Below are 27,086 nucleotides of genomic sequence, written 5' to 3'. Positions count from 1 at the left end.
GTGGTTCTGGGATTTTTGCTCACCGTTCTTGTCATCATTTTGACCCCACGGGGTGAGATCTTGCGTGGAGCCCCAGATCGAGGGAGATTATCAGTGGTCTTGTATGTCTTCCATTTCCTAATAATTGCTCCCACAGTTGATTTCTTCAAACCAAGCTGCTTACCTATTGCAGATTCAGTCTTCCCAGCCTGGTGCAGGTCTACAATTTTGTTTCTGGTGTCCTTTGACAGCTCTTTGGTCTTGGCCATAGTGGAGTTTAGAGTGTGACTGTTTGAGGTTGAGGACAGGTGTCTTTTATACTGATAACAAGTTCAAACAGGTGCCATTAATACAGGTAACGAGTGGAGGACAGAGGAGCCTCTTAAAGAAGAAGTTACAGGTCTGTGAGAGCCAGAAATCTTGCTTGTTTGTAGGTGACCAAATACTTATTTTCCACCATAATTTGCAAATAAATTCATTAAAAATCCTACAATGTCATTTTCTGGATTTGTTTCTCATTTTGTCTGTCATAGTTGAAGTGTACCTATGATGAAAATTACAGGCCTCATCTTTTTAAGTGGGAGAACTTGCACAATTGGTGGCTGACTAAATATTTTTTTCCCCACTGTATATATAGAATGTTTGATACTGCACAAGTGATTTGGGAGGAAAGATATGAAACACCAAGTATTAAGGCACTGAACTATTTTATGGGTCTTAATTATCTTTACACTGAGTCATTTGTAGTAATGTAGTCTGCCTTCTGAGAGCACAGGCTCTAACCAGTGTGATATCTTCACACAGTAGGCATGGTAACACACAACTTAGGTAGGTATTCACTGACGAGCTATGACTGTCCCATACAAACACTTTGACAAGCATATGGTTATTATTGAACACAATGATATTCGGAGTTCTACCCATGTATTTTGGCCAACTGTATATTCCCAATGTTGTGTTATGCAGACTTCCTGTGGATATTGATGGGACAGAGAGACAGACACATTTTCAAGGTTGGTGTCTGGTTAGTACTGTATCTCTGAAGCATATTTCAATTCATGCAATCAGATATTTAACGCCTTCAGAATTAGGTCCTGAGATTACATATGAAGGTGCAGGTGCTACTGCTGCAGATGAACAGTTTATAAAAGTCCATTAAAGCATCCCAATGTCTGAGGAGCAAAGAACTGCTTTCTGATAAAACAATTTAGTGATATTTTGCTGCCAGGAGTTTCTCACTTATCATATACAATGTTCACATTTGTCCGTTTAAAGACACAGGGAACCCAAATCATTCTGGGACTGCGTATGACATCAGCAGTATGAGACTCAGTATGAGGTGCAACATCATGCACTCTAAAATGATGCTTTCCTATGGAACAACTACTGTATGTGACTGTGACCTCACATTCCATCCTTGTGATTGGCTGAGCTGTTCCGAGGCATCGGTTAGCTTAATGACTGTATACTGAGAGTTCAGGTGGAGATGGTGAAACGTTTGTCGGCACTGTCGGAGGCAGCCAGGTACTGCAGCCATGCCCTTGGGTCCTGGACAGAGGGAGTTGCCTGTGTCCTCCTACCCCTGCGAAAGCTCTGATACTGGGGATATGACAAAGTGAAGATCTTCCTCCCTGGGGTTATATGGACACACCTCTGACTCCTAGTAAAACAGGCAAAAAATGAAAACTTTCAAAGGATATCATTCAAACACATACTAAAGAACTAGACCAGCAGAACACTAAAATCTAGAACATAAACTTTATTAAAACACTATAATGTATCAATAAACTGCCCACACTGAAACAAAGGTTATCACAAAACAGTCATTCAAATAGAACTAGGCAGTGCTGAGCACAATCACTTTGGGCTGTCATTTCTGTCTCTTACCATTCCAGAACGCTGTCCCCTCTTTCCTCCGGACCACCTGTTTGAGGTGCAGCTCGCTCTCGGCTGCCACGATGGGCAGCTCGTTCTTCAGGTGGTAGCTGATCAGGTGACTGATACTCTCAAACAGCATGTCTTTGGTTCGTACCTGGCAGTGACGAGGAGGAGTGGGCTAACAGATGTTAGTAGGTCACAAAGAGATTAAATGGCTACTTCTTGATGCATGTTAACAGGGATGCTACCACCACCATTGTTTTGCATTCAACAATGCTCATGCTAGGCTGTAGCTAAGTAAAAAAAATACAAGTATCAGCTTTCTGAAGCAATTGCTAAGAGGGGTGCTACCACTATTCTTTAGTATGTTTTGTGCTAGCACAACGATGCTAATGCTTGACTGTAGCTAAATAAATAAATTCACATTTCAGGTGACTGACACATCATTTCAGTAAACTATATAAAATGCCTTCGGAAAGTATTCAAACCCCTTGACTTTTTCCATATTTTGTTACGTTACAGCCTTATTCTAAAATTGATTAAATAATCCTCAATCTACACACATTACCCCATAATGACAAAGTGAAAACAGGATGGTAGAAATTTTTGCAAATGTATTAAAAATAAAAAAACAGAAATATCTTATTTACATAAGTAGCCTTGAGTCTTCTGTATACTCTCCAGCCCCCTAGAACATAATTTCCCCATCCAGCGATTATCACTCACCATTCCCTCTGGGTCGACCAGTAGCAGGTGTTTGGGCAGACCGCAGTGCATGCCCGTCAGGACGTACTGGCCTGGGTTGGTGGCACTGTCTCGTACAAGGAAGTCCCCGTCTCGGACCAGCAGTTTCTCAGCGTCACGGCGGCTCATACGGCCATGGTACCAGGCCTCCCGCCGAAGCTGCTCCTCTGTGGGGGCGACAGGGGCACGACGCCGGGGCGGACTAGGCCACTGGTCCTCCAACACACACACCCCACCGTTACCACCGGCCTCGTGCATCTTCAGAGCATCCTCAAAGGGTTCTGCAGAGAACCAGGAAGAGTGAGAACACATGCATGGCACACACACGGAACCTGTAACATGAATGACATCATCCATACATGCCAACCCAATTGAACAGATACTCCCCACATCTTGAATAATAAAGGTATCTCTATTGTGTCAGTGGCTGTGTTCAGCAGATGGGTAGATGTTGATGAGACTCACTCATATCAAATATGTCTTTCTTGGGGCTGTCTGGCCCCCTGGCCCCCCTATGGCCCTCTGCTCCCTGCTCCAGGCCCTCCAGACTCTGGGTGTTCACATACAGGTGCTCTTCATAGTCCCTACTTCCCGGGGGATGGCCGTCTGCCCGCAGGTACCCATCTGATGTCAGACCTGTCAATCACAACTCAGTTTACTAACATACTACATCACCAAAAGTATGTGGACACCCCTTCAGATTAGTGGATTTGGCTATTTCATTTCCGTTGCTGACAGGTGTATAAATCGAGCACACAGCCATGCAATCTCCATAGGCCATTCTACAGCCAATGTTTGTCTTACTGAAGAGCTCAGTGACTATCAATGTGGCACAGTCATAGGATGCCACCTTTCCAACAAGTCAGTTCATCAGATTTCTGCCCTGCTAGAGCTGCCCCGGTTTACTTTAAGTGCTGTTATTGTGAAGTGGAAACATCAAGGTGCAACAACGGCTCAGTCACGAAGTGATAGGCCACACAAGCTCACAGAATGGAATCGCTGAAGCGCGTAGCGCGTAAACATTGTCTGTCCTTGGTTGCAACATTCACTACAGAGTTCCAAACTGCCTCTGGAAGCAACGTCAGCACAAGAACTGTTCATTAGGAGTTCTTGTGCTGGGGTTTCATTGGCAGCTGCACAGAAGCCTAAGATCAAGCGTCAACAGGAGTGGTGTAAAGGTCACCGCCATTGGAGCAGTGGAAACACGTTCTTTGGAGTGATGAATCACTCTTCACCATCTGGCAGTCCGGCGGACGAATCTGGTTTTAGGGGATGCCAGGAGAACACTACCTACCCCAATGCATACTGAAAACTGTAAAGTTTGGTGGAGGAGGAATAATGGTCTGGGGCTGTTTTCATGGTTGGGGCAAGGCCCCCTAGTTCCAGTGAAGGGAAATCTTAATGCTACAGCATATGACATTCTAGACAATTCTGTGCTTCCAGCTTTGTGGCAACAGTTTGAGGACGACCCTTTCCTGTTTCAGCATGACAATGCCCCCGTGCACAAAACAAGGTCCAAAACTAAATGGTTGGTCGAGATCGGTGTGGAAGAACTTGATTCACCTTCTCAGAGCCCATGACCTCAACCCCATCGAGCATCATTGGGATGAATTGGAACGTCGACTGCGAGACAGGCCTAATCGCCTAACATCAGTGACCGACCTCACTAATGCTCTTGTGGCTGAATGGAAGCAAGTTCCAGCAGCAATGTTCCAAATTCTAGTGGAAAGCCTTCCAAAAAGAGTGGAGGCTGTTGTAGCAGCAAAGAGTGGAACAACTCCATATTAATGCCCATGATTTTGGAATGAGATGTTTGACGAGCACATACGTTTGGCCATGTAGTGTATATACTTTGATGAAATTATATGAGAATAAAAATGGATTATTTACCCAACCATTATAATGCCTATGACTTGCAGTATTGTCTCCTGCAGTACCATATCAGGCCACATGGTGTCTCACCTGAGCTGCCGTTGTTCTCAGTGTCCCAGTGAAGCTCGTAGCACAGCTGACCTGAGGGGTAGGACACCGTGTCTCTCCTGGCCGGAGAACCGATCTAAAAACAGATTCCACAAAATCTCATTAGCATCACTAATAGTAGACATGTGCTTCTTTATGACTCTTCAGACTACCTGTTAATAAATAGTTCCTCTCTTGCCTATATAATACACTTCTACAGACACCATATGTTTGAATCCTCAGTATAGACTGTAGGGTATAAGGAAGACTTTTCTCTCACCAATTAGGCAACCCAGAGGCCTGGTTTCTATCTCCTGTGATGTCTATCTCTTGTAACTATGTAGCAGGGTAGCCTGGTGGTTAGAGTGTTGGACTAGTAACCGGAAGGTTGCAAGTTCAAACCCCCGAGCTGACAAGGTACAAATCTGTCGTTCTGCCCCTGAACAGGCAGTTAACCCACGGTTCCTAGGCTGTCATTGAAAATAAGAATTTGTTCTTAACTGACTTGCCTAGTTAAATAAAGGTCAAATTAAATCTACAGTTATTGAGTTCACTGCTACTGTAAGCTCTCTCTTATATACATTATGGGGGAAAGGCAGGCAAGGTCATCAGTCGTGTGTCCACAGATACTAGATCAAAGAGTTTATGTAGGTGAGGCTGGGGAATCACCTGTGCTGCCTTGCTCTGTGGTTGGCTGTGGATGTGGCCCAGCAAGGCCGTACAAGGCCTCAGCCTCGAGTCCACCACTCCTCCAACAGGAGGCTCCTTCCCTGGGATGCTGTTGTAGTAGTCATGCTCCGAGGAGTCCTCGTCATCACCCCACGCCGAGTCCTCTGTCCTGATGTTCCTGAGGTGACACGGTTAGAATAAAGGTAATTGAATTTCCAAATGTGACAAGGAAAAGGGATCAGACACAGCCGATAACATAAAACACTAGGTTTGAATGGTTATATTGTTGGTAGCAGGAGATACATTTGAATCAAGAGCAGAGCAGGTACAGTAGAGTTCTTCTGTCTACCCGGTGACACATTACACTTTAAATAACAGTTTTGATTTAATTGGGATCAAAACAGGATGATGGGCTGAAATCTGAGCGCAGCATATCACATTTCTAACACCTGACCGAGAGAAAAAAGGACGAGTTTCATATCGAGTTGAGTGTGTGTCAGTGTAAAATGCAAGTCAACGCTTTAAATAGGACACCATGCTTGCACTGTACCAATGTGTGCTAACCACATAGGATGAATACATTGTGTGTATTTAAGTATTTTCTGTTGTTGTAGTGGGGACAGTAACATTAGTCATTTCAAAAAATTGGACTTTAAAGGTGCATTATGCAGAAAGTCGCTACGCCATTTCCTGGTTGCTAAAACTCTAATAGTTTGCCTAATTTCAGTTTATGTGACAAAACTAGGAAGTATGGTGTAGAGAATCATTGTACCATCTAAACAGCTGTGAAATATATTTTTCATAACCAAAAATATTGTATTTTCAGCTGTTTGAAGCTGGTGTACAAAACCAAATTAAAAACCGCAAAAACGAAACATAAGAATGGGAAGCATAGAAATAATAAACAGAACAGATCTACCACTTCTTAGACTTGCTTTCAATGAGAATGACAGATCTCTAACTTACTATGTGAATTTGGTCAGGTTGCCCAAAAATACATATTGTTTTATGTTTTTCTATACTTTTTTTATGTTTAGCTCACATAATCTAATTTAAAAGTATGCACAAAGGTGTCTGTAATAGAATAAACATGGCAAAAACTAATGTAGACATTAATAAATGCATTTCTTTAGCTTCCTAACTATTTTCTACAATGGTGGAGGCACGGTGGCTTCAACACAGCGTCTCCTATCAGTCATCTATTGCAGGGTTTCTCAAACTTGGTCCTGAGTAACGGTTTGTTTTTTGCCCTAGCACTACACAGCTAATTAAAATAACCAACTCATCATCAGGCTTGATCTAGTGTATATATAAATCATTGGTCTCACCTCTCCATGGTGGGGATGGCTTTGGGAGGGCTGTGGAGGTACTGTTTAAACTGCAGTTCAAAGGCCTGGCCGATGGTACTGATGACATTCTGGGCTAGACCGTCACCACACTCCAGGATATGGCATGCTGAAGAGAACACAGTGGATGTGAGTGCTGCAACGCCCCTGTGAGCATAACAACTTATATTTTAAAGAATAGTTAGAAAACATCAATATCTTTAACTTAAACAACTGTTAGTGAACCATATTGTCAGTAAACCCTCATGCGTTTAATGCCAGGAAGAAACTGCATGTACGTATAATAGACATATTATTTCTGTTTCTGAAATAGAATGGTGAACTGAAGATACCTCTCTGATTGATTGGATCTTTGGCCACATAAGCAACATAATCGGGCGTGTCCTGCAAGAGGGAAAAACCTCAATAAACTCTGATGAATTAGGATATAATTGAATAAGATGGTCACAGGATTGGAAAACGGTGAAAAGCAGCCAAGTCAGACATGCAGTCTACCAAGCGGCCCATTTCAACAAACAGACCGAGAAAAACAGGGAAAGCATAAAGTGCACTTATGCTACAAACTCTCACCGTGTCTCCCCCAGAGGCAAAGGAGATGGACTCCATGGGATGGTGTGCTATCACCTGTGAAAGAGAGAAAGAAAGGAAGGTGCAGACTTTATATCAGTCCTTCACCACATCAACATCACATCTTCTACTAATCAGCTATCCTAAAACAGGAAGCTAAAAAGATAGCAATTTATTGCTTTGTGTTGCACTACCCTGCTGTGAGGTAGCCAAAGCCAAGAGTGTGATATGAAGTGTGATAGCCCCCCACCCACACCCCACTTTGTCATTCCCTAGCTTTGCCATTCCCTAGCTTTGCCATTCCCTAGTTTTGTCATTCCCTAGCTTTGCCATTCCCTAGTTTTGTCATTCCCTAGTTTTGCCATTCCCTAGCTTTGCCATTCCCTAGCTTTGCCATTCCCTAGTTTTGTCATTCCCTAGCTTTGCCATTCCCTAGCTTTGCCATTCCCTAGCTTTGCCATTCCCTAGCTTTGCCATTCCCTAGTTTTGTCATTCCCTAGCTTTGCCATTCCCTAGTTTTGTCATTCCCTAGTTTTGCCATTCCCTAGCTTTGCCATTCCCTAGCTTTGCCATTCCCTAGTTTTGTCATTCCCTAGTTTTGCCATTCCCTAGCTTTGCCATTCCCTAGCTTTGCCATTCCCTAGTTTTGCCATTCCCTAGCTTTGCCATTCCCAAGCGTTGTCATTCCCTAGGTTTAGCTGAACTGACGTGCCTGATCACACCTTTCATATCACAGACCTGGCATTAGCTAACCCAATTCGTCTCACCTCTCCGTGGTGGAGGAAGTTGAATGTCATTTACTGCATTTCTACACAATTGAAAAACTCTAAAATGCTATTTGGAGAACAACAAAAATGACCCCAGACATTAATTCTCACCGCAATAATGGGTTTAAATGTCAGTGGAAAGGCATACACAATGTCAACCGCATCATAAAATTATGCATTTACTTGTGGAAAGGCCCATACCGTGCTACGTGAAATAGATGCATAACAAGTCACAACAAGGCCATCTTCAAATGCCGAGATCAATGTGAAAGTAACAGATGCATAAAACAGCTGGCCACGAGGCTTACTAGGCCGAGGTCAAATGCAGACATCAAATTCAAATCAATTGGTGCACTGCCTGAATGACCGGCCATGCAAACTGTCTGGTACTGTCTCTGCTCTTTGCCTTCTTCAAGATTAACTGAAATATTTTAGTAAGTTAAGGTGATTTTGTTAACCAAATGTGATAAAGAAGCATGATGCTACCCTTAAAACTGCTAAAACTCATATTTATGTTGAAACGTTTGGAAATTGGCTCATCTGACTACTACGTGCTGCCATCTTGATAACGTATCACCAATGACATCCTTGAATGGTTCGTCTGACAGGCAGCACAGATTACAATGCATGTTAGGAGCCTCAATGAGAATGCTTTCATTTTGACAACAATAAAAACACAGTATATGAAAATAAGACGGATTTGGATGAAAAGATCACAAAGCAGTTGGTGAGAAAAGGCCTTAACTTCGGCCCAAGTCAAAACTACTAGTAATGTTTAACACAGCTAGACCTTACTCGCTGAATGAACACAAAAACATGTGCAAGTGGGTTTTTGACTGGACTATTCCGGCTTATTCGATGCTAGCTATCAACTTTGTTCTTGTGGACATCATGCATTTAGCTAGCTTACACAATGTCGGGTAAAAGTAGATCCACTGCCCATGTGAAAATCACTGTAATGTAGCCTACAGCTTAATGAACACAAAAACATGTGCAAGTGGGTTTTTAACCGGATTATAAAGGCTTGTTAACACGATTGTGTGTATTTTGTTGTTTTTCCATCTCAAATTGGTAGTTTTAACTTTAAGTTTATTCACTTCTTTATCAGAGTCTTGTGAGTATGAGTAAAGTAGGCACACGGATGCTCTACCATTCCCCTGACGTTGTTTCAATATGGCTGGGGCCACATCTCTCTAAGCTTGTGCTAGGCGCTCAAAAAACGTATAATATTATGTTCTAAAAGCACATTCTACAAGAAAACCTAACATCGACATGTAAAACAATGATGTAGGTTGATTTGAGCGTTTCAGTTCCACTTTAAAGTGAGAGAAGGGCATGCAGGCTAGACTGGCAGCTTCTCTCCAAGCGATGCTCTGCATGGTCATAAAGCCAGCCAACTAATACATTTTAATCGGGATTGGAATCATTTTGGTCTACTTTTTTGTAGCAACTGCCATACTCCACTGATGGCCCTGGGTGTGATATCCTGTGCTATGTTCTGTGGTTAGTTGTAGAGAGGGGATCCCTAACCTGTCGTGTCGTGGGGATGAGCAGGTTGAGGCCCTCTATAGAGATGTTGACAGCGATGCCCATACCAGCGAAGCGCAGGTTACTCTTCCCCATGATGGTCTGCAGGGCCTTGTTAATGTTCTTCAGGACAGGAGCACAGAGCTTGGGTTAGCATCACACACACACAAACTTAACTACAGTGTTGCATCAACATATTTTTTCGCCCACCTTCTTCCTCCAGGCCCCCTTACTCCCAGGCACAGCTTCACACAGTCTGTTGATGGCCTCCCTGGGTGGGTGGAGAGGGAAAGAGGAGAGGCAAAGGGGTCACAATGACAACACACTAAGACGAGACAGTTACAGCCATACTGAATCCCATATCTCCCCCTTAACCATACCATTGAAGAGTTCTAGATCTGAGCATCATGGTAATATTTCCATATTGCCCTTTGATAGTCTAGAAGAGCATCTTGCCATGTTGGATACACCTAGCCAATCCACTCAGATCTACTAAAGTGGATATGGGCTAGGGGTCAATTTAGAATTCAGCATCAAGCAGCTACATGGGAAAAGGTTGAAAAGTCTAACTGTACTCCTTCATCCTCAACCTATCGACAGCCTATGGGTGAAGTGGTTACGTAAGCTATAGAGAAAGCAGGTCAGTAGCCCCTCCCTCAGCCTCAAGTCAGAGGTCAGGGGTCACCAATCCATCTCACTTCAAAGGTCACAGGGAGGTCCCTCAGATCAAAGCAGGACAGAAGATGTCTAATCTCAGTTTACACAAGGCTAACAGGAGGAACACTTAATATCAATATCCTATTCAGCTGAGTTCACATAAGCACATTCTCCCCAGCAAATTCTGTTTGGGTAAGGAACAAAAACATCTCAGCATGATTGATGTCTTGGTCTGAGGATTTATGGGCTCATTAGGCTCTATTCGATTAGCCTTCATTTTCCTCTCCATTTATTCTCCTGATTCAGAAGCAATGGGAGAGCCACATTTTGTGGTGTACTACTGCAGTGTATTCTATGCCATTAGGCTGCTCTAACTGTGAGCATGGGTAGCCTTGGGGACTAATGAGTGATGATGTTGTCACGTTCTGACCTTGATTTCCGTTGTTTTGTATTTATTTAGTATGGTCAGGGCGTGAGTTGGGTGGGCAGTCTATGTTTGTTTTTCTATGTTTTGGGGCTTTTCTATGTTTCGGCCTAGTATGGTTCTCAATCAGAGGCAGGTGTCATTGGTTGTCTCTGATTGAGAATCATACTTAGGTAGCCTGGGTTTCACTGTGTGTTTGTGGGTGATTGTTCCTGTCACTGTGTTTGTTGTCACAGGATAGGCTGTATAGGTTTTTCACGGTCCGTTTGTTGTTTTGTAGATTTAAGTTATTTCATGTATCGTTCATTTTCCATTAAAGAAACATGAGTAACCACCACGCTGCTTTTTGGTCCGCTTCTCCTTCTACAGACGAACGTCGTTACAGATGTCTGATGATGTTGTCCCCTTGTGTGGTGGCAGAGATAGCCGGAACACAGGGTCTGTCAGGGGACAGAGGGGACAGGTGGTGGCGCCAGCTAGAGTCAAGGATCAGCGTCCATCTTCAGTAAAGGACTTTTAGAGAGTTTTGGAAAACAGCATTTGCATGTGACTCAACTTGAGGCCTGGGAGAATATCAGTGCATGGATCCTGGGCGTGAGTGTTTTGGTGTGTTAGTCTGCAGTCTCTGTCCTGGCCAAGTACAGTCCCATTGGAGCATATTGGTCCAAAACCATGACACTGCATGACCTGTCAAAGAGGGCCTTCAGACTCATGCAGGACCAACAAATAATCAGTGGTTTAATCTCCAGGCAGTCTTTGAAGTTGTTTCATGGGGAATGACATGATTTTTGTTAAGCTGCCAATAACAAACGACTGCAGAAAATACACAACAGGAAAAAAAACTAATAGAAGCAGAACAGGAAAAACAGGAAAAACTCATTTCATTAAATTAATTAATTCGGAATGCATGGTTAAATGTAAACATCCCAAACTGTTCTTCAATATCCTAAAACAATAACAGTATAGTGTAAACAAATGTCATTCTGAAAGCAATGATAACTGAGCTCGTTACTAAATTATTCAAACGGAGCACTGATAAGTTCATTATATCATAGATCTTGCCATAACACTGTCATAAATACATCCATCTTCAATCTCTGCTCTTTAAACCATATAAACATTATATTTCTCCCACTTCCTTCTTCTTGTTGTTTTACTCTGTCTCCCACAGACAGGCAGGGTAGAGTCCATGTGGACCACTGCAGCTCAGCTCTCCACAGTCATTAGCGAGCATCATCAATAATAGATCTCTCCATCACTCCATCTCTGCCTCTCCCCCAGCACTTAAGCCCTGTGTGTGTGTGGGCTCAGATTACTGACAATCGATCATGGAGGAGAGAAATATAGGGAGGGACTACACTGCTCCAACTCAGGCAAGGAGCCCCGCGCACACAGACACACAAACACACATGTGAGTGCCAACAGTCACACACACAGCAAAAGCTCACATGTGCCATTGACATGCATAAATGGCTCTGTCAAAATGTCACACATTATTCTGGGCCTTCTGCAGGAACTGTTTCCCTCTAGTGATATCATTACAGGGGGAAAGCAGGACTGGCATGCCTGTGAATCTCTACCTGATTTGGTATCACTGTGACTTGTGTTTACCTTCTCCCTCTGCTCAGATTGGGTTCTACTGACTCATCACAAGCAGGACATTCTGAAATCTCGCTTACCTCGTCACCTGGGTCCGAGTGTTGAAGTCCAGCGATCGCATCGACTTCAACACCTCAATGCAGCCCATGTACTGCAAAGACAGAAAAACAACATACTTTATCACATGACAGATTTTCAACCCAGATGTATTCTTCTATAGATTCCTTTTCTCAATCCAATTAGAGGGTCGTTAATACATGCAGTACTTTACAAGACAGGAACTGTCATGACCGCCCTTTTCACTGATACATGGCACTACGGCAATGGGTCACACACAGTGTGGCATGTATTTCCAGAATGGTTAACACATTACTGTATAGTATGAAAAATATCTATACCATAGTAACATAGTCAATATGACTGAGGCCCAGTCATTTACAGGCAGTGTTAGGGACGGGGTAATGGTCTGGTTAAGGTGGTAATAATGGGTATTAGATTAGGGAGCTGCAGCCTCAGAGGCCCCAAAGGAGTGTGTGTGTGTGTGTGTGTGTGTGTGTGTGTGTGTGTGTGTGTGTGTGTGTGTGTGTGTGTGTGTGTGTGTGTGTGTGTGTGTGTGTGTGTGTGTTTTGTGTGTGTTTGTTAGAGTGTGTGTCACGGGAGACCCAGGAAAGTGCTCTGGGAGAGGTTACTCCATCACCAGGGCTCCCCTGGAGTCTGTTATTAGTCACACTGAAACTCCCATCTACTACCAAAAATACTATTATACATCATACGTATGCTACGTATACTAGGACATTAAATGGGCTGTATTATTGAACCATATTAGCATCGGAGTAATATAAACATCATAGATCTAAGCCAATTTAAATTATGTTTAAATAGGCCACAACTCCTTTAAAATCCTCTTCTGTCTATGTATCATGCCCGGAGGCCCAACGTACCATTCAGCTCACAGAAAAGGACACATTTTGTCATTTGTATTTAATTTGTCTTGATTAGCAATTGAAATCCATGGGTGTTTCGTGGAAAGTATTAAAACAAATATTATTCAGATACCGGAGCTTCTGAATTCAATTAGACTTTTATTGCAGAGAACAACAAAAGCCGAGCACCTCCATGGAAGACTGCCTTCTCATTCTTAGTGCTTGGCTTTTATACATTTTTACCTTTACATAACATCATCACCCCATTTGCTTTGTTACATAGTTTCCATTCTCTTATTGGCTCAGATATTGGGGCATAGATTCTATTGGTGGCGTGGCATGCATTCCCCTTAGCTAAAGTTTCTGTCCAAAGGTCTTTACAAGTTCAGACCTACATTATCAACGTATGCTTAACTTGTGTGAGTGTCCAGTAGCCTTCACAAGATCAGATATGGCCCAGACCAGTCACGTCTTGTTAGTTTACCTTGCCTCATCTACACAGACTCTGCTTATGTTCTTTACATGTCCAATGGTCAGTTCGATGTTGATCTAGCTTGGACACTCACATAGGTTTAGCCTTCATTCTGCTTGCATATGTCTAATATGTAAGCTTATATTGATTATTCTTTCTACTTCGGAGAGAACAGTATAGGTTACTGAAAATCATCCGATGACTGGAAAATCTCCAACAGTGTTTAGGTGTGACAGAGCCAGGGGCAGAGTGGATGTGGCTAATCTTTCTTTTCTAATTAAAAACATGCCTCCTATGACATGTCCTCTAGGTCTAAGTGGGACAACCACACCCACGCAAAACCAAACACCAATATAGACAACAGATAAATCAGCCGAGTGAACACACACACACACACACACACACACACACACACACACACACATACACACACACACACACATACACACACACACACACACACACACCTACGCAGACACATTTGCATTACTGTGCTACTTTAAAGAGCACACCAAGTTGACAGTGCTTCCACTATACAGTATCAACCTGCTGTATGTACACTGAGTGTTCAAAACATTAGTAACACCTGCTCTTTCCATGACATAGACTGATGTCACTTGTTAAATCCACTTTAATCAGTGTAGATGAAGGGGAGGAGACAGGTTAAATAATGATATTTAAGCCTTGAGACATGGATTGTGTGTGTGTGCCATTCAGATGGTGAACGGGCAAGACAAAATATTTATGTGCCTTTGAACCAGGTATGGTAGTAGGTGCCAGGGGCACTGGTTTGTGTCAAGAACTGCAACACTGTTGGGTTTTTCATGCAGTTTACTGTGTGTCTCAAAAATGGTCCACCACCCAAAGGACATCCAGCCAACTTGACACAACTGTAGGAAGCATTGGAGTCAACATTGGCCAGCATCCCTGTGGAACTCTTTCCACACCTTGTAGAGCCCATGATGAATTGAGGCAACCTAATATTAAGAAGAACGTTCGTAATGTGTTGAACATGGGGTAGGTATACTGTAGTCTCCTTCACTTTCACAGGTGTAGCTTAGCCAACCTATGCATCCTAATTTGACTCAAGCTCAATCAATGTCTTGTTACTGTATGTGTAGTTTGTCTGGATCTGTTGTTGTGGCTGGCTGCTGCCAGAGACAGGGAAAGAAATAATCAGGCTAACTCCACTGCCTTAGAGCTAAACAAGCACCCTAACCAGATTAGGAGACAGGGGAAGTCTTCCATCAGTCAGACAGTCTCCTCCTCTCCCTCCTTTTCCCTCTCCTTCTCTCTAGCTTCTTCTCAATGCCTTCATTGTCACTCTCTCTCGGACGATACACTGTGCTTTCGAGCTCTCTACTCTACTTCTGCCCCCCCGACATAATCTCTAATGCTCCCTTCCGGAAACCTGTGATGCAGCGTTTCCAAGAAACATTCCAGAGAAATTCTGAAAATGTGTCCTTCTTCTTAGCCAGCTCTCTTCCTCTGAAAGACACGCCATCTTCGCTGTTGCCTTGCCTTGAAGGAAGTGACTGTCAACAAAGGGTATCTATCATATTACAGAGGCAAATTTGGTCCCTCTATCCAAGAACATCCTGTTCAAGTCTCCAGCCAAAGTCGATCTAATATCTATGCTGTTGATGCTCGGCTCTCTAGATAGATGCAGGGAGATACTGGCTAGGGGCTCATGTTTCTAGGTGGAAAAGTTATACTGCACTGTCGCTACCTTACAGTCCAACCAAGGTGTAACTCTTTTTTTCTTTTCGCTGAATAACTCTCTTAGTATTTCTCATGTTGCAGTTTTCCAGGTCAGGGTGGATGGATGGCAGCTGTGTGGGTTTGGTTTCAGAAGGCCTGCATTGCAGTGGAATGGCTGTAGAAGAGGCAGATGTAGGGCCACCACACCACAGCTTCTGCCTCAGCTTGCCGGGGTGGTCGGCTGGCTGCAGGGACAGGGAGGAAGTGCCTGGGAGGAAATGTGCACAATGGTGTCTGTCTGCCTGCCTCTCTGCCTGTGTCTGCCTCCAGCAGAGAAGAGAGAAGACGATGTGGCATTCATCTCACTGCTGGCTTGCCTCTGATGCTAAACAGAGTTGATCCTGGTCAGTCCCTGGATGGGAGACCAGATGCTGCTGGAAGTGGTGTTGGAGGGCCAGTAGGAGGCACTCTTTCCTCTGGTCTAAAAAAATATCCCAATGCCCCAGGGCAGTGAATGGGGATACTGCCCTGTGTAGGATGCTGTCTTTCAGATGGGACGTTAAACGGTTGTCCTGACTCTCTATGGTCACTAAAGATGACATGGCACTTATTGTGCCATGTCACCTAATCATTCCCAGCTTCCAATTGGCTCATTCCTCCTCTCCCCTGTAACTATTCCCCAGGTTGCTGTAAATGACAATGTGTTTTTTTTTTACCTGGTAAAATAAGAAAATAAAAAACAACAATAAAAACAATGGCAGCAGCACATCTCTTCATTCAAAGACTCAATCGTGGACACTCTTACTGACAGTTGTGGCTGCTTTGCGTGATGTATTGTTGTCTCTACCTTCTTTCCCTTTGTGCTGTTTTCCATGCCCAATCATGTTTGTACCCTGTTTTGTGCTGCTACCATGTTGTGCTGCTGCCATGTTGTGTTGCCACCATGCTGTGTTGTTGTCTTAGGTCTATCTTTATGCAGTGTTGTGTTGTCTCTCTTGTCGTGATGTGTGTTTTGTCCTATATTTTTATTTGTATTTTTAATCCCAGCCCCCGTCCCCACAGGATGCATTTTGCCTTTTGGTAGCCCGTGATTGTAAATAACAATTTGTTCTTAACTGACTTGCCTAGTTAAATAAAGGTTAAATAAAAATAAAATAAATATATAAAGATATAAAGATGGCAGAGAGAAAAGCAGAGTGCAGCAGAAATCTGCTGTCATGCAGACAGTAATATATATATATATATATATATATATACTATATATACACACTGCCATGTTATCTGCCTGGCTGGCTGCAGGGGCCATTTAAATATTATTATAATGGTAGGCTACAGCAAACTGCTAATGAAAACTGGTGCAGGGCGTAACAGTAAGGAAATATTTCCTATAATGCTCTTAGGTATTTTTTCTCCTTGCAGCATGCTTAGCTGCAGACTATGTTAGGCATGTGAGGAAAGCAGGATTAGAGCTGAGGGAAACCCCTGGCTGGGTGTTCTCTCTCTGCTGTCTGCTACTACAGATGGACTAGAATACCCTGCTATGTCACGCTAGTTCTTCCCCAGTACATGTGATGCAAATGACTGTGATTAAATGTAATTGAATATAGGAATGAATGGTGCCTGTGTGTAATGTAATTACAAAGCGTGCTTGGGCCTAGACTGGGCTAATAAAGAGCCATGTCGTTTTTTTGAGGCTGGGGGGAGTAAAGGAGGGGGAGATCATTGACATTGACGTCAAACACTCTGCCTCGGATGTAACCCTTTGTGAGCCAAAGTCACCAGCTTAGACCAGGAAATTATATCTAAATCTTTGTATATTTGCTTTTTTGCAAAATAACCGTCGTCACTGATTACGACGATGTAATGTATGTCTGTCTGAAGTAACATGACATCCAATCCTTCACTTAGGTGCAAACAATCAGGCTAATCACAAAACATCCCCCTCCCACACATACACTTCATTGAAACTAGAGATAAACCTCATTAAATTATTGTGCTTTGTTATGCACATTCTATTAATATAGATTCTGACTCACTCCACATATCACTCATTCACCACATGCAATATTTGTTGTTCAGTTTACGATTCCATTATCTATATTTCACTCAACTGACATCCACCCACTCGAAAGCCTGAAGGCTGACGCAGTCTCCCCAGCCCACTACATCACACCACATAAAGCAGAGAGAGCCATCTAACTCCTCAGCCTCGACACATTGGCTGCATAACACACTGCCCGGCATCCTAATGTCCCATTGTATCCAAGAGACACACTTAGGGTGGTTTATCATCTTAACATTCTGATATTATTTCCAAGGAATGAGACGTCCCAATGTCATCTGCAAACAGGATATCTTTCTGACAGTGTTGTCTTATTAAAGCTTTACTCCGAAAGGGATTTAAATGATTCACTATTCTACAGGTTTGTTTGTAAACAACATAACAGGAACTCGGTGGAAAGCATCAACAAGCTGTCAAATTATCCCTGACAGATACAGTATTTAACAGCATGGAAGACGACCCTTAAAAAAATGCAATGCAGAAATGCTTTAATTTACACAGAATTAAAATAATATGTGGGTAATGCAGAGAGCTGTAGAGGGACTGCATGCATGGTGACTCACCCTGACAATGTAGGAGGCCCCAGGGCCTGTGATATTCTTGTCTGGGTGCAGCCATCCCTGGGAGGGCTTGTGGATGAAGCTGCCCTTCTGGTTGAAGTCCTCCCCTCCCAGCCACATGCCCTCCACCCTGGTCCTGCGGTTCATCCCTGTCCTGAAGCCGTTGTGGCCCCCAAGGCTCCCTGTGCCCTCTGCAGCCCCTGCTCCATGGCCCCCTGGACTGGCTGAGCGCATTGCAGATCTCTGCCTGCTGATGGCCTGTAGGGAACAGGGGGTGACACACACAGGGTCACAGGAGTTCAAAACAGCAGCCAGACTTGCCACGGGACCACTGGGGGCCAAAGGGCCACTGGGGCCATGCGAGCCCTGCGATGAGGGGGCTGCAGTCTTGCCGGAGTCCTTGCTTGAGCTGGAGCTGGAGCTGGAGTTGGAGGGGCTCCTGCTCAGCAGAGTGTTGGAGAACTTCCACTGAGGCATCCTGGGGATGAGCATGCAGAAAGTGGTGGTGGCGTCCTGCTCCCCGTCCAGGCAGGGGGAGTCGGCTAGGGCCGGGGCTGCGGAGGAGGACCCGGGGATGGACTCCAGAGGAGGCAGGGGGGGCAGCGGCAGGCTGGGGGCGGAGGAGAGGACCACAGGGGTGGCCACCACTTTGCCGCTCATGGCTAAGCTCTGCATCAGGTCGTCGGAGGAGGTCACAGAGGCGTTGCGAAAGCGGCCATACTTTGGCTTAAGTAGCATGCCCGGAGGAGCAGCCTGAAGCAAAGGCTGAGAGGGGTTGACAGAGGATGAGGGGAAGGGGAAAGGGGGAGGGGAGAGGTGCAATGGAAGAGAGGGGGGGAAAAAAATCTGCGAAATCTTCTGGAAAGAGCTGTATCCCCTGTCAATGTTGAGTGAGTACTGTCCAGTGCTCTCCCACTCACACACGCTCTCTCTCTCTCTCTTTCTCTCCTGCCTCTCTGCATCTGAGCTTCTCCCTTGCTCTGGCTCGCTTGCACGCACCCCCACTCTCTCTCTCTCTGGGTGATGTCATTGTGTTATTGTTCGTTTATTAGCCCTGCCCAGCTGCTCTCAGACAGCATTAGCTAACACATATCTGCCTGAGCCTCCCTCCTAGCGCGCGCACACACACATACACACACACACACACACACACGCACACGCATGCGCACACACAATCAGTATCTATATGCAGCGCATAGACACCAACATTATAATGTCCCCACATGTGAGAATGACAGAAAGATAGAGATTTTTCCCATCATAATACCTTAGACAATGGCTGCAAAAGCAAAACATACATGAATGCATTTTTTAACAAAGACCATCAATTCATGATTAAGTGAAAGAGTCAATAATATTTTAGCCACATTAACATCACATTTATGGGACTGAATTGTGCTGCCAGTAAAATAAGACAAAACATCTGTGACTTTGACAAAATGCAATGAATTATCAGTGGTTGTAAAGAAAAACGCCCACTATACCTGAAGTCTTATCTCAAATCAAAATGTAATTTTATTTGCCACATGCTTTGTGAACAACAGGTGTAGACTACCAGTGAAATAGTTACTTGCAAATTATTTTCCAAAAATCCAGAGTTAAAGACAAAAAAATAAAAAATAAATAGAAATGTAACAGAGGTAATAAATACATGAACGTGAACAAATAACAATAACAAGTAAAAAGTGGCATGTCTATATAGAGGGAGTACCAGTATCGAGTTGATGTGCAGGGGTACGGAGGTAATTGAGGCAGCTATGTGCATATAGGTAGGGGTAAAGTCACGACAGGATCGATAAGACTGAGCTGTAGCAGCAGCATATGTGGAGCAGCAGCAGCAGCGTATGTGGAGTGTGTGTGTGTGTGTGTGTGTGTGTGTGTGTGTGTGTGTGTGTGTGTGTGTGTGTGTGTGTGTGTGTGTGTGTGTGTGTGTGTGTGTGTGTGTGTGTGTGTGTGTGTGTGTGTGTGTGTGTGTGTGTGTGTGTGTGTGTGTGGCGTCAGTAAGCATGTGTGCACATGTTATGTGTGTGTGGGCGTATGCAGTGTGTGTGTGTGTGTATCAGTGTAAGTATATGTGAGTGTGTGTGTGTGTATCAGTGTAAGTATATGTGTGTGTGTGTGTGTGTGTGGCGTCAGTAAGCATGTGTGCACATGTTATGTGTGTGTGGGCGTATGCAGTGTGTGTGTGTATCAGTGTAAGTATATGTGAGTGTGTGTGTGTATCAGTGAAAGTATATGTGAGTGTGTGGGTAGAGTCCAGTGTGCATAGAGAGTTAGTTATCTCTCTGCTCTCTACACTTCTGGTTCCATAGTGGGATGATGATGATGACAGAGCCTGAACTTGACTGAGCATCATAAACTCTTTGACAATATTTTCTTGCCTTGAAACTGTCACAGTAAACAAATAACAGGAAGTACTCTTTTCCATTGTGTGGTTGGTATATTTGGGGTGGCAGGTAGCCTAGTGGTTAGAGCGTTGGGCCAGTAACCGAAAGGTTGCTAAATCAAATCCCCGAGCTGACAAGGTAAAAATCTGCCCCTGAACAAGGCAGTTAACCCACTGTTCCTAGGCCATTGTAAATAAGAATTTGTTCTTAACTGACTTGCCTAGTTAAATAAAGGTATAAAAAATATGTTCTGTGTGTAGGTGTTTACCCCCTTATGGTAAGGTTGTTAATCTATAACAACTAAAGGCTACAATAATTCAGCAAGTGGTTACTGCACTGCAACTAAAGGTCAACAATAGCTGAGAAGACGTGAAAACATCTGAGTAGAAATGAAGGTGCAGAAATTAACTTCTTCTAACTAGCTAAAATTGTAAACAATTCATTCAGATTGATAATATGAGTGTTGATGGGGAAATTTTGCCACAGTCATGTGACTCATCCAAATGGTGAAGTATAACATCCAATTTGCAAATGCACATATATTGATTCCATGTCCTAAAAACAGGCCAAATCTAACAAAGCTAGCATTGCAGCAATACTCAGAATTACTCCCAGCCCATGTGACCTCTCTCTCCCCATGTACCCCCCTTCCCCACCCCTCTCCCATCTTCTAAAGGAGCCTGCAGGAGGAGACCAGACCTTTTAGCTCCCCACTCTAGTCCCCTCATATTCTCTCAATTTCAGGTTACCATGGGAGGGGGAGAGTAGTCTACAAAAACCCTGACAAAGTGGGTTAAGCCGGGATTTGTTCTGCTCATCTTTCTGGGAAAATTTGGTCACAGCAGAAAAACATGTTTCGTCACGCAGCAGACAATCAAACCCAATGTCATATTATCAGACACACAGAAAGTGGATTTAGGATAATAATTTAAATCTGAAACCATTCTACTCTGGAACACACAGCACTACTCAGCTCTAAACGGTCTAAAATAATGGATGAGAAACACAAAGTATCAGGTATGAAGGTAAGACCCAGATGCAGACCACGTCAAATAAACAATAGTTTAATATCCCAAACAGGGGCAGGTAATAGACAGGTCAAGGCAGGCCGGGGTCAGAAACCAGAGGTGGGGCAACAGTACCAGGCGGCAGGCAGGCTCAGGGTATGACAGAGGTCGGTAGTCCAGATGGTGGCGAAGGTAGGCAGGCTCAGGGTACGACAGAGGTCGGTAGTCCAGATGGTGGCGAAGGTACAGGTCGGTAGGCAGGCTCAGGGTAAGGCAGAGGTCGGTAGTCCAGATGGTGGCGAAGGTACAGGTCGGTAGGCAGGCTCAGGGTACGACAGAGGTCGGTAGTCCAGATGGTGGCGAAGGTACAGGTCGGTAGGCAGGCTCAGGGTAAGGCAGAGGTCGGTAGTCCAGATGGTGGCGAAGGTACAGGTCGGTAGGCAGGCTCAGGGTAAGGCAGAGGTCGGTAGTCCAGATGGTGGCGAAGGTACAGGTCGGTAGGCAGGCTCAGGGTAAGGCAGAGGTCGGTAGTCCAGATGGTGGCGAAGGTACAGGTCGGTAGGCAGGCTCAGGGTACGGCAGAGGTCGGTAGTCCAGATGGTGGCGAAGGTACAGGTCGGTAGGCAGGCTCAGGGTAAGGCAGAGGTCGGTAGTCCAGATGGTGGCGAAGGTACAGGTCGGTAGGCAGGCTCAGGGTCAGGGGCAGGCAGAGTGGTCAGGCAGGCGGGTGGGTTCGGAGTCAGGACAGGCAAGGGTCAAAACCAGGAGGGCAAGAAAAGAGAAACTGGAGAAAGCAGGAGCTGAGACAGAAAACGCTGGTTGGCTTGAACAAACAAGACGAACTGGCAGGTCTAAATACCCAGGGGATAATGGGGAAGATGGGCTATACCTGGGGGGGGGGGGGGGGGGGGGGGGTGGAAACAATGACAAAGACAGGTGACACAGATCAAGGTGTGACATAAAGAAGAAAATAATCTTGTTTAACTGATAAAGATAAGTATAAAGTTATTTCAATAAGTATGTAAAAACTGTAGAATTAACCCATTAGAGTCCACTAAGCTGTATGGAACTTTTAAGGCACTAAACTGTCTCCATATATACTTCCCCCAAAAAATTCAACTGGTACCGGGGACCTTCAGATGAGTCTGTGGGAATCCTAGAGCAAAACAACTGACATGTATGTGTTTGTGAGAGTCTCACCTTTCCACAGATGGGTAATATTAGTGTGTAGTCCAAACTGTTCGGACGCCTCAGACAGAAGTTGGCAGATCGGCTGTACCGATTTCAGAGTTCCAAGACGCTTGTGGGGGACATGGAGCAAAACAGAGAACACCATCGTGTTCGCTTCAATAGAGGGGTCATAATAGTTGTGGACCAAACTGTTCGAACGCTACAGACAATTCTGTGAGAGGACCGATTTTCGGGATGTCTAATGGTCTGACAAATACTGCTCTAGCTCTGACACCTTTCACCGCAGATGGGATGTCTAATGGTCTGACAAATACCACTCTAGCTCTGACACCTTTCACCGCAGATGCAGAAGTGCGACATCGGCAGATGCGGAAGTGCGACATCGGCAGATGCGGAAGTGCGACATCGGCAGATGCGGGAGTGCGACATCGGCAGATGCGGGAGTGCGACATCGGCAGATGCGGGAGTGCGACATCGGCAGATGCGGAAGTGCGACATCGGCAGATCCGGGAGTGCGACATCGGCAGATGCGGGAGTGCGACATCGGCAGATGCGGGAGTGCGACATCGGCAGATGCGGGAGTGCGACATCGGCAGATGCGGGAGTGCGACATCGGCAGATGCGGGAGTGCGACATCGGCAGATGCGGGAGTGCGACATCGGCAGATGCAGTGTATTGAGACACATCCAATAAATAAACGGACAGATTTTTATGGAGATTTTTTTATTATGCTAATTAATTTATATAGGGGCACGGACATCATCAATTTATAGGGGGTTTAGCAGGCTTTTTCAATTATAATTACAATGTCCAACAGACTCACAACACACTGTGCACAGCCCTAGTGAGACCTAATGAATTCATACAGTTACTCCACAGTGACCATTATTCCACAACACATAAATAACAGCTAATGTTTAAAAAAATATATATATATATTTCACCTTTATTTAACCAGGTAGGTCAGTTGAGAACAAGTTCTCAATTACAACTGCGACCTGGACAAGATAAAGAAAAGCAGTGCGACAAAAACAACAACACAGAGTTACACATAAACAAACGTACAGTCAATAACACAATAGAAAAAATCTATGTACAGTGTGTGCAAATGTAGAAGAGTAGGAAGGTAAGTCAATAAATAGGCCATAGAGGCGAAATAATTACAATTTAACATTAACACTGGAGTGATAGATGTGCAGATGATGATGTGCAGGTAGAGATACTGGGGCGCAAAAGAGCAAGAAGATAAATAACAATATGGGGATGAGGTAGTTGGGTGGGCTATTTACAGATTGGCTGTGTACAGGTACAGTGATCAGTAAGCTGCTCTGACAGCTGATGCTTAAAGTAAGAGAGGGAGATTTCTCCAGCTTCAGTGATTTTTGAAATTCATTCCAGTCATTGGCAGCAGAGAACTGAAAGGAAAGGCGACCAAAGTAAGTGTTGGCTTTGGGGATGACCAGTGAAATATACCAGCTGGAGTGCATGCTACGGGTGGGTGTTGCTATGGTGACCAGTGAGCTGAGATAAGGCGGGGCATTACCTAGCAAAGACTTACAGATGACCTGGAGCGAGTGGGTTTGGCAACAAATATGTAGCGAGGGCCAGCCAACGAGAGCATACAGGTCTCAGTGGTGGGTAGTATATGGGGCTTTGGTGACAAAATGGATGGCACTGTGATAGACTACATCCAGTTTGCGGAGTAGAGTGGTTGTAGGCTATTTTGTAAATGACATCGCCGAAGTCAAGGATCGGGAGGAGAGTCAGTTTTACGAGGGTATGTTTGTCAGCATGAGTGAAGGAGGCTTTGTTGCGAAACAGGAAGCCGATTCTAGATTTAATTTTGTATTGGAGATGCTTAATGTGAGTCTGGAAGGAGAGTTTACAGTCTAACCAGACACCTAGGCATTTGTAGTTGTCCACATATTCTAGGTCAGAACCTTCCAGAGTAGTGATGAAGAGCATGCATTTAATTTGACTAACATTTAAAAGCAGTTGGAGGCCACGGAAGGAGTGTTGTATGGCGTTGAAGCTCGTTTGGAGGTTTGTTAACACAGTGTCCAAAGAAGGGCCAGATGTATACAGAATGGTGGGGTCTGCGTAGAGGTGGATCAGAGAATCACCAGCAGCAAGAGCAACATCATTGATATATACAGAGAAAAGAGTCGGCCCAAGAATTGAACCCTGTGGCACTCCCATAGAGACTGCCAGAGGTTCGGACAACAGGCCCTCCGATTTGACACACTCAACTCTATCTGAGAAGTAATTGGTGAACCAGGCGAGGCAGTCATTTGAGAAACCAAGGCTGTCGAGTCTACCGATAAGAATGCAGTGATTGACAGTGTCGAAAGCCTTTGCCAGGTCGATGAAGGCGGTTGCACAGTACTGTCTTTTATGAATGGTGGTTATATCGTTTAGGACCTTGAGCGTGGCTGAGGTGCATCCATGACCAGCTCGGAAACCATAGTGGAGAAGGTACGGTGGGATTTGAAATGGTCGGTAATCTGTTTGTTAACTTTGAAAAGGGGGATGCTTTCAAATCTTTGGGGATCTCAAACGATATGAAAGAGAGGTTGAACAGGCTACTAATAGGGGTTGCAACAATTTCGGCAGATCATTTCAGAAAGAGAGGGTCCAGGTTGTCTAGCCCAGCTGATTTGTAGGGATCCAGATTTTGCAGCTTTTTCAGAACATCAGCTATCTGGATTTGGGTGAAGGAGAAGCAGGGGGGGCTTGGGCAAGTTGCTGCAGGGGGTGCAGAGCTGTTGGCCGGGGTAGGGGTAGCCAGATGGAAAGCATGGCCAGCCATAGAAAAATGCTTATTGAAATGATTGATTATAGTAAATTTATCGGTGGTGACAGTGTTTCCTAACCTCCTAGCAGCTGGGAGGAGGTGCTCTTATTCTCCATGGACTTTACAGTGTCCCAAAACTTTTTGGAATTAGTGCTAGAGGATGCAAATTTCTGTTTGAAAAAGCTAGCCTTAGCTTTCCTAACTGACTGTGTATATTGGTTCCTGACTTCCCTGAAAAGTTGCATATTGCGGGGGCTATTCAATGCTAATGTAGAACGCCACAGGATATTTTTGTGCTAGTCAAGGGCAGTCAAGTCTGGGGTGAACCACGGGCTATATCTGTTCTTTGTTCTACATTTTCTGAATGGTGCATGCTTATTTAAGGTGGTGAGCGACAGCTAATGGTTTAAGGTTAGGCTTTGTATCCAACCGTGATAGGAGAGCATGCCCTTACAAAGAAAACTAATGAATTTTACATGTGATCACGTAAAGTGCTCCAAAAACACGTTTTCAAATGATTACATGTGAAGTGATTATTATTATTATGATTATGTGAAGTTAATGTGGTAACGTGATAACCTTAAACTACACATGTGAAAATGTGATCACATGTGAAGTGTTACAAATGTACATTTTTTACATGAACTCATTTCCACATGTTTTTTCTGTAAGGGTGTTAACATGAATGACCAAATAATTAACTGAATCACCCATTATCTAGGTAGAGGGCAATCAACCAACTAAAGCATGCCACCCACTCATTGAGGCAGATCATAACTCCATGGATTGCTCCTCATACTGTAATACACAAGGTAATTTGAGCTCAAATTTAATAAAGACACGAAATTAACCTGGTGACAACAACCCAGACTCTGAGATGAAATACACAAATGTTGTTTTTCCCCACAATATATAACCTCAGTCAGCAGTAGTTCATCAGAGGACATTGTTTTGTTACTGCTGATGACATGGAGGCATAGTTCAAAATAGTTCAAATCTGACACCAATTGAAAAGGCAACACAGGGAACATTTGATTACAACGCAAAAGGTCACATACAAATGTCAAGAAATAGCTTGGTTCATTTGCAAGCAGGAGAAGTCAGCTTTTTGCAGCAGTGGACGTTTAAAAGTTTCAGTGCATCATAAAATGACTTGTGGTGACAAAAATGACAAATGCACAAGATTTGAAGTGTGCGTGCGCTGTGATTTTTAAAAGAGCAAACAAATACAATACACTGTACATGCTGTAAACATAAGTCCTTCTGAGGGAAGCAATAGACTCACCTATATCGCAGACACTTGGAGAGCGGAGTGAAGGTGCCCTGACTTGAAACAGTAACCCAGCAAACTAAAACAATAAGGAAGTTCAGAGTATGTGAGAGAGCATACCAGCATTGCGAGAATAAGACCCTTCTGCTCCAGAAATGGCAACAAGCTACAGTTACCACACGTCTTATACACACACACACCACCTCCTAAACAACCAATCACATCACTTGCTTGTTTGTGGCATAGGAGAATTGAGAAGTTACTTATAAACCAGATGTCATCAATATGTAGGATGTGACTGATATAGAGAGAGTAGCCTCAGATCTTGTTGAACAGTATCAGAGGTAATGCATACTATCTAGGCCTACTGCTACTTTGAGTTGGAGGAGAGTGAAAACAGGTGCCACAATATATAGCCAGAAGAATTTAAATCAATCAAAAAAGTTAGCAACATTTCAGACCATACAGGCTTATTTAAGGAAATGTAGGCTATTGCATATTGACCAGAAACCAGTCTTCTGTGAGAATACAAAAAGTGTGTGTAGACTTTTTAATACACATTAGACACAGTGAAAAACCTTTTCTGATCAAATTGAATACATC

At 44.1% G+C, this 27,086-nt stretch overlaps 1 protein-coding gene across 4 annotated transcripts; it reads right to left on the bottom strand.

Moving 5' to 3' along the window:
* Window positions 1–510: 510 nt before the first annotated feature.
* LOC110521457 (SHC-transforming protein 2-like) lies at window positions 511–26,662 on the bottom strand. 4 transcript variants are annotated; one of them, XM_036968600.1, is made up of 15 exons: window positions 26,499–26,662; window positions 22,429–23,417; window positions 17,838–18,092; window positions 12,197–12,267; window positions 9,647–9,707; window positions 9,440–9,559; window positions 7,146–7,199; window positions 6,908–6,959; window positions 6,558–6,684; window positions 5,230–5,407; window positions 4,564–4,657; window positions 3,067–3,237; window positions 2,584–2,882; window positions 1,867–2,035; window positions 515–1,639 (listed from the first exon to the last, which is right to left on the bottom strand). In XM_036968600.1, the coding sequence occupies exons 3-15, from the start codon at window positions 18,066–18,068 to the stop codon at window positions 1,617–1,619; spliced, it is 1,650 nt and encodes a 549-aa protein (XP_036824495.1). In that variant the 5' UTR covers window positions 18,069–18,092; window positions 22,429–23,417; window positions 26,499–26,662; the 3' UTR covers window positions 515–1,616. The 4 variants fall into 4 exon arrangements, with proteins under 4 accessions (XP_036824492.1, XP_036824493.1, XP_036824495.1 ...); XM_036968599.1 differs by lacking the exon at window positions 22,429–23,417; XM_036968597.1 differs by lacking the exons at window positions 22,429–23,417; window positions 26,499–26,662 and having other exon boundaries at window positions 511–1,639; window positions 17,838–19,604.
* Between the last annotated feature and the right edge of the window lie 424 nt (window positions 26,663–27,086).

The sequence above is a fragment of the Oncorhynchus mykiss genome, chromosome 30 (genome assembly GCF_013265735.2).
Source record: "Oncorhynchus mykiss isolate Arlee chromosome 30, USDA_OmykA_1.1, whole genome shotgun sequence".
NCBI lineage: Eukaryota > Metazoa > Chordata > Actinopteri > Salmoniformes > Salmonidae > Oncorhynchus > Oncorhynchus mykiss.
The sequence above is the reverse complement of the archived record's forward strand: the minus strand, read 5'-3'. Positions and strand labels throughout refer to the sequence as shown.

Excerpts from the sequence above, each read along its gene's own strand:
- LOC110521457 (XM_036968597.1), bottom strand. The coding sequence starts at position 18,572 with ATGCTACTTAAGCCAAAGTATGGCCGCTTTCGCAACGCCTCTGTGACC. Across the intron at positions 6,960-7,145 it reads TTGCCTCTGGGGGAGACACG|GACACGCCCGATTATGTTGC; the intron begins GTGAGAGTTTGT and ends TCCCTCTTGCAG. Across the intron at positions 5,408-6,557 it reads GCCATCCCCACCATGGAGAG|GAACATCAGGACAGAGGACT; the intron begins GTGAGACCAATG and ends GTGTCACCTCAG.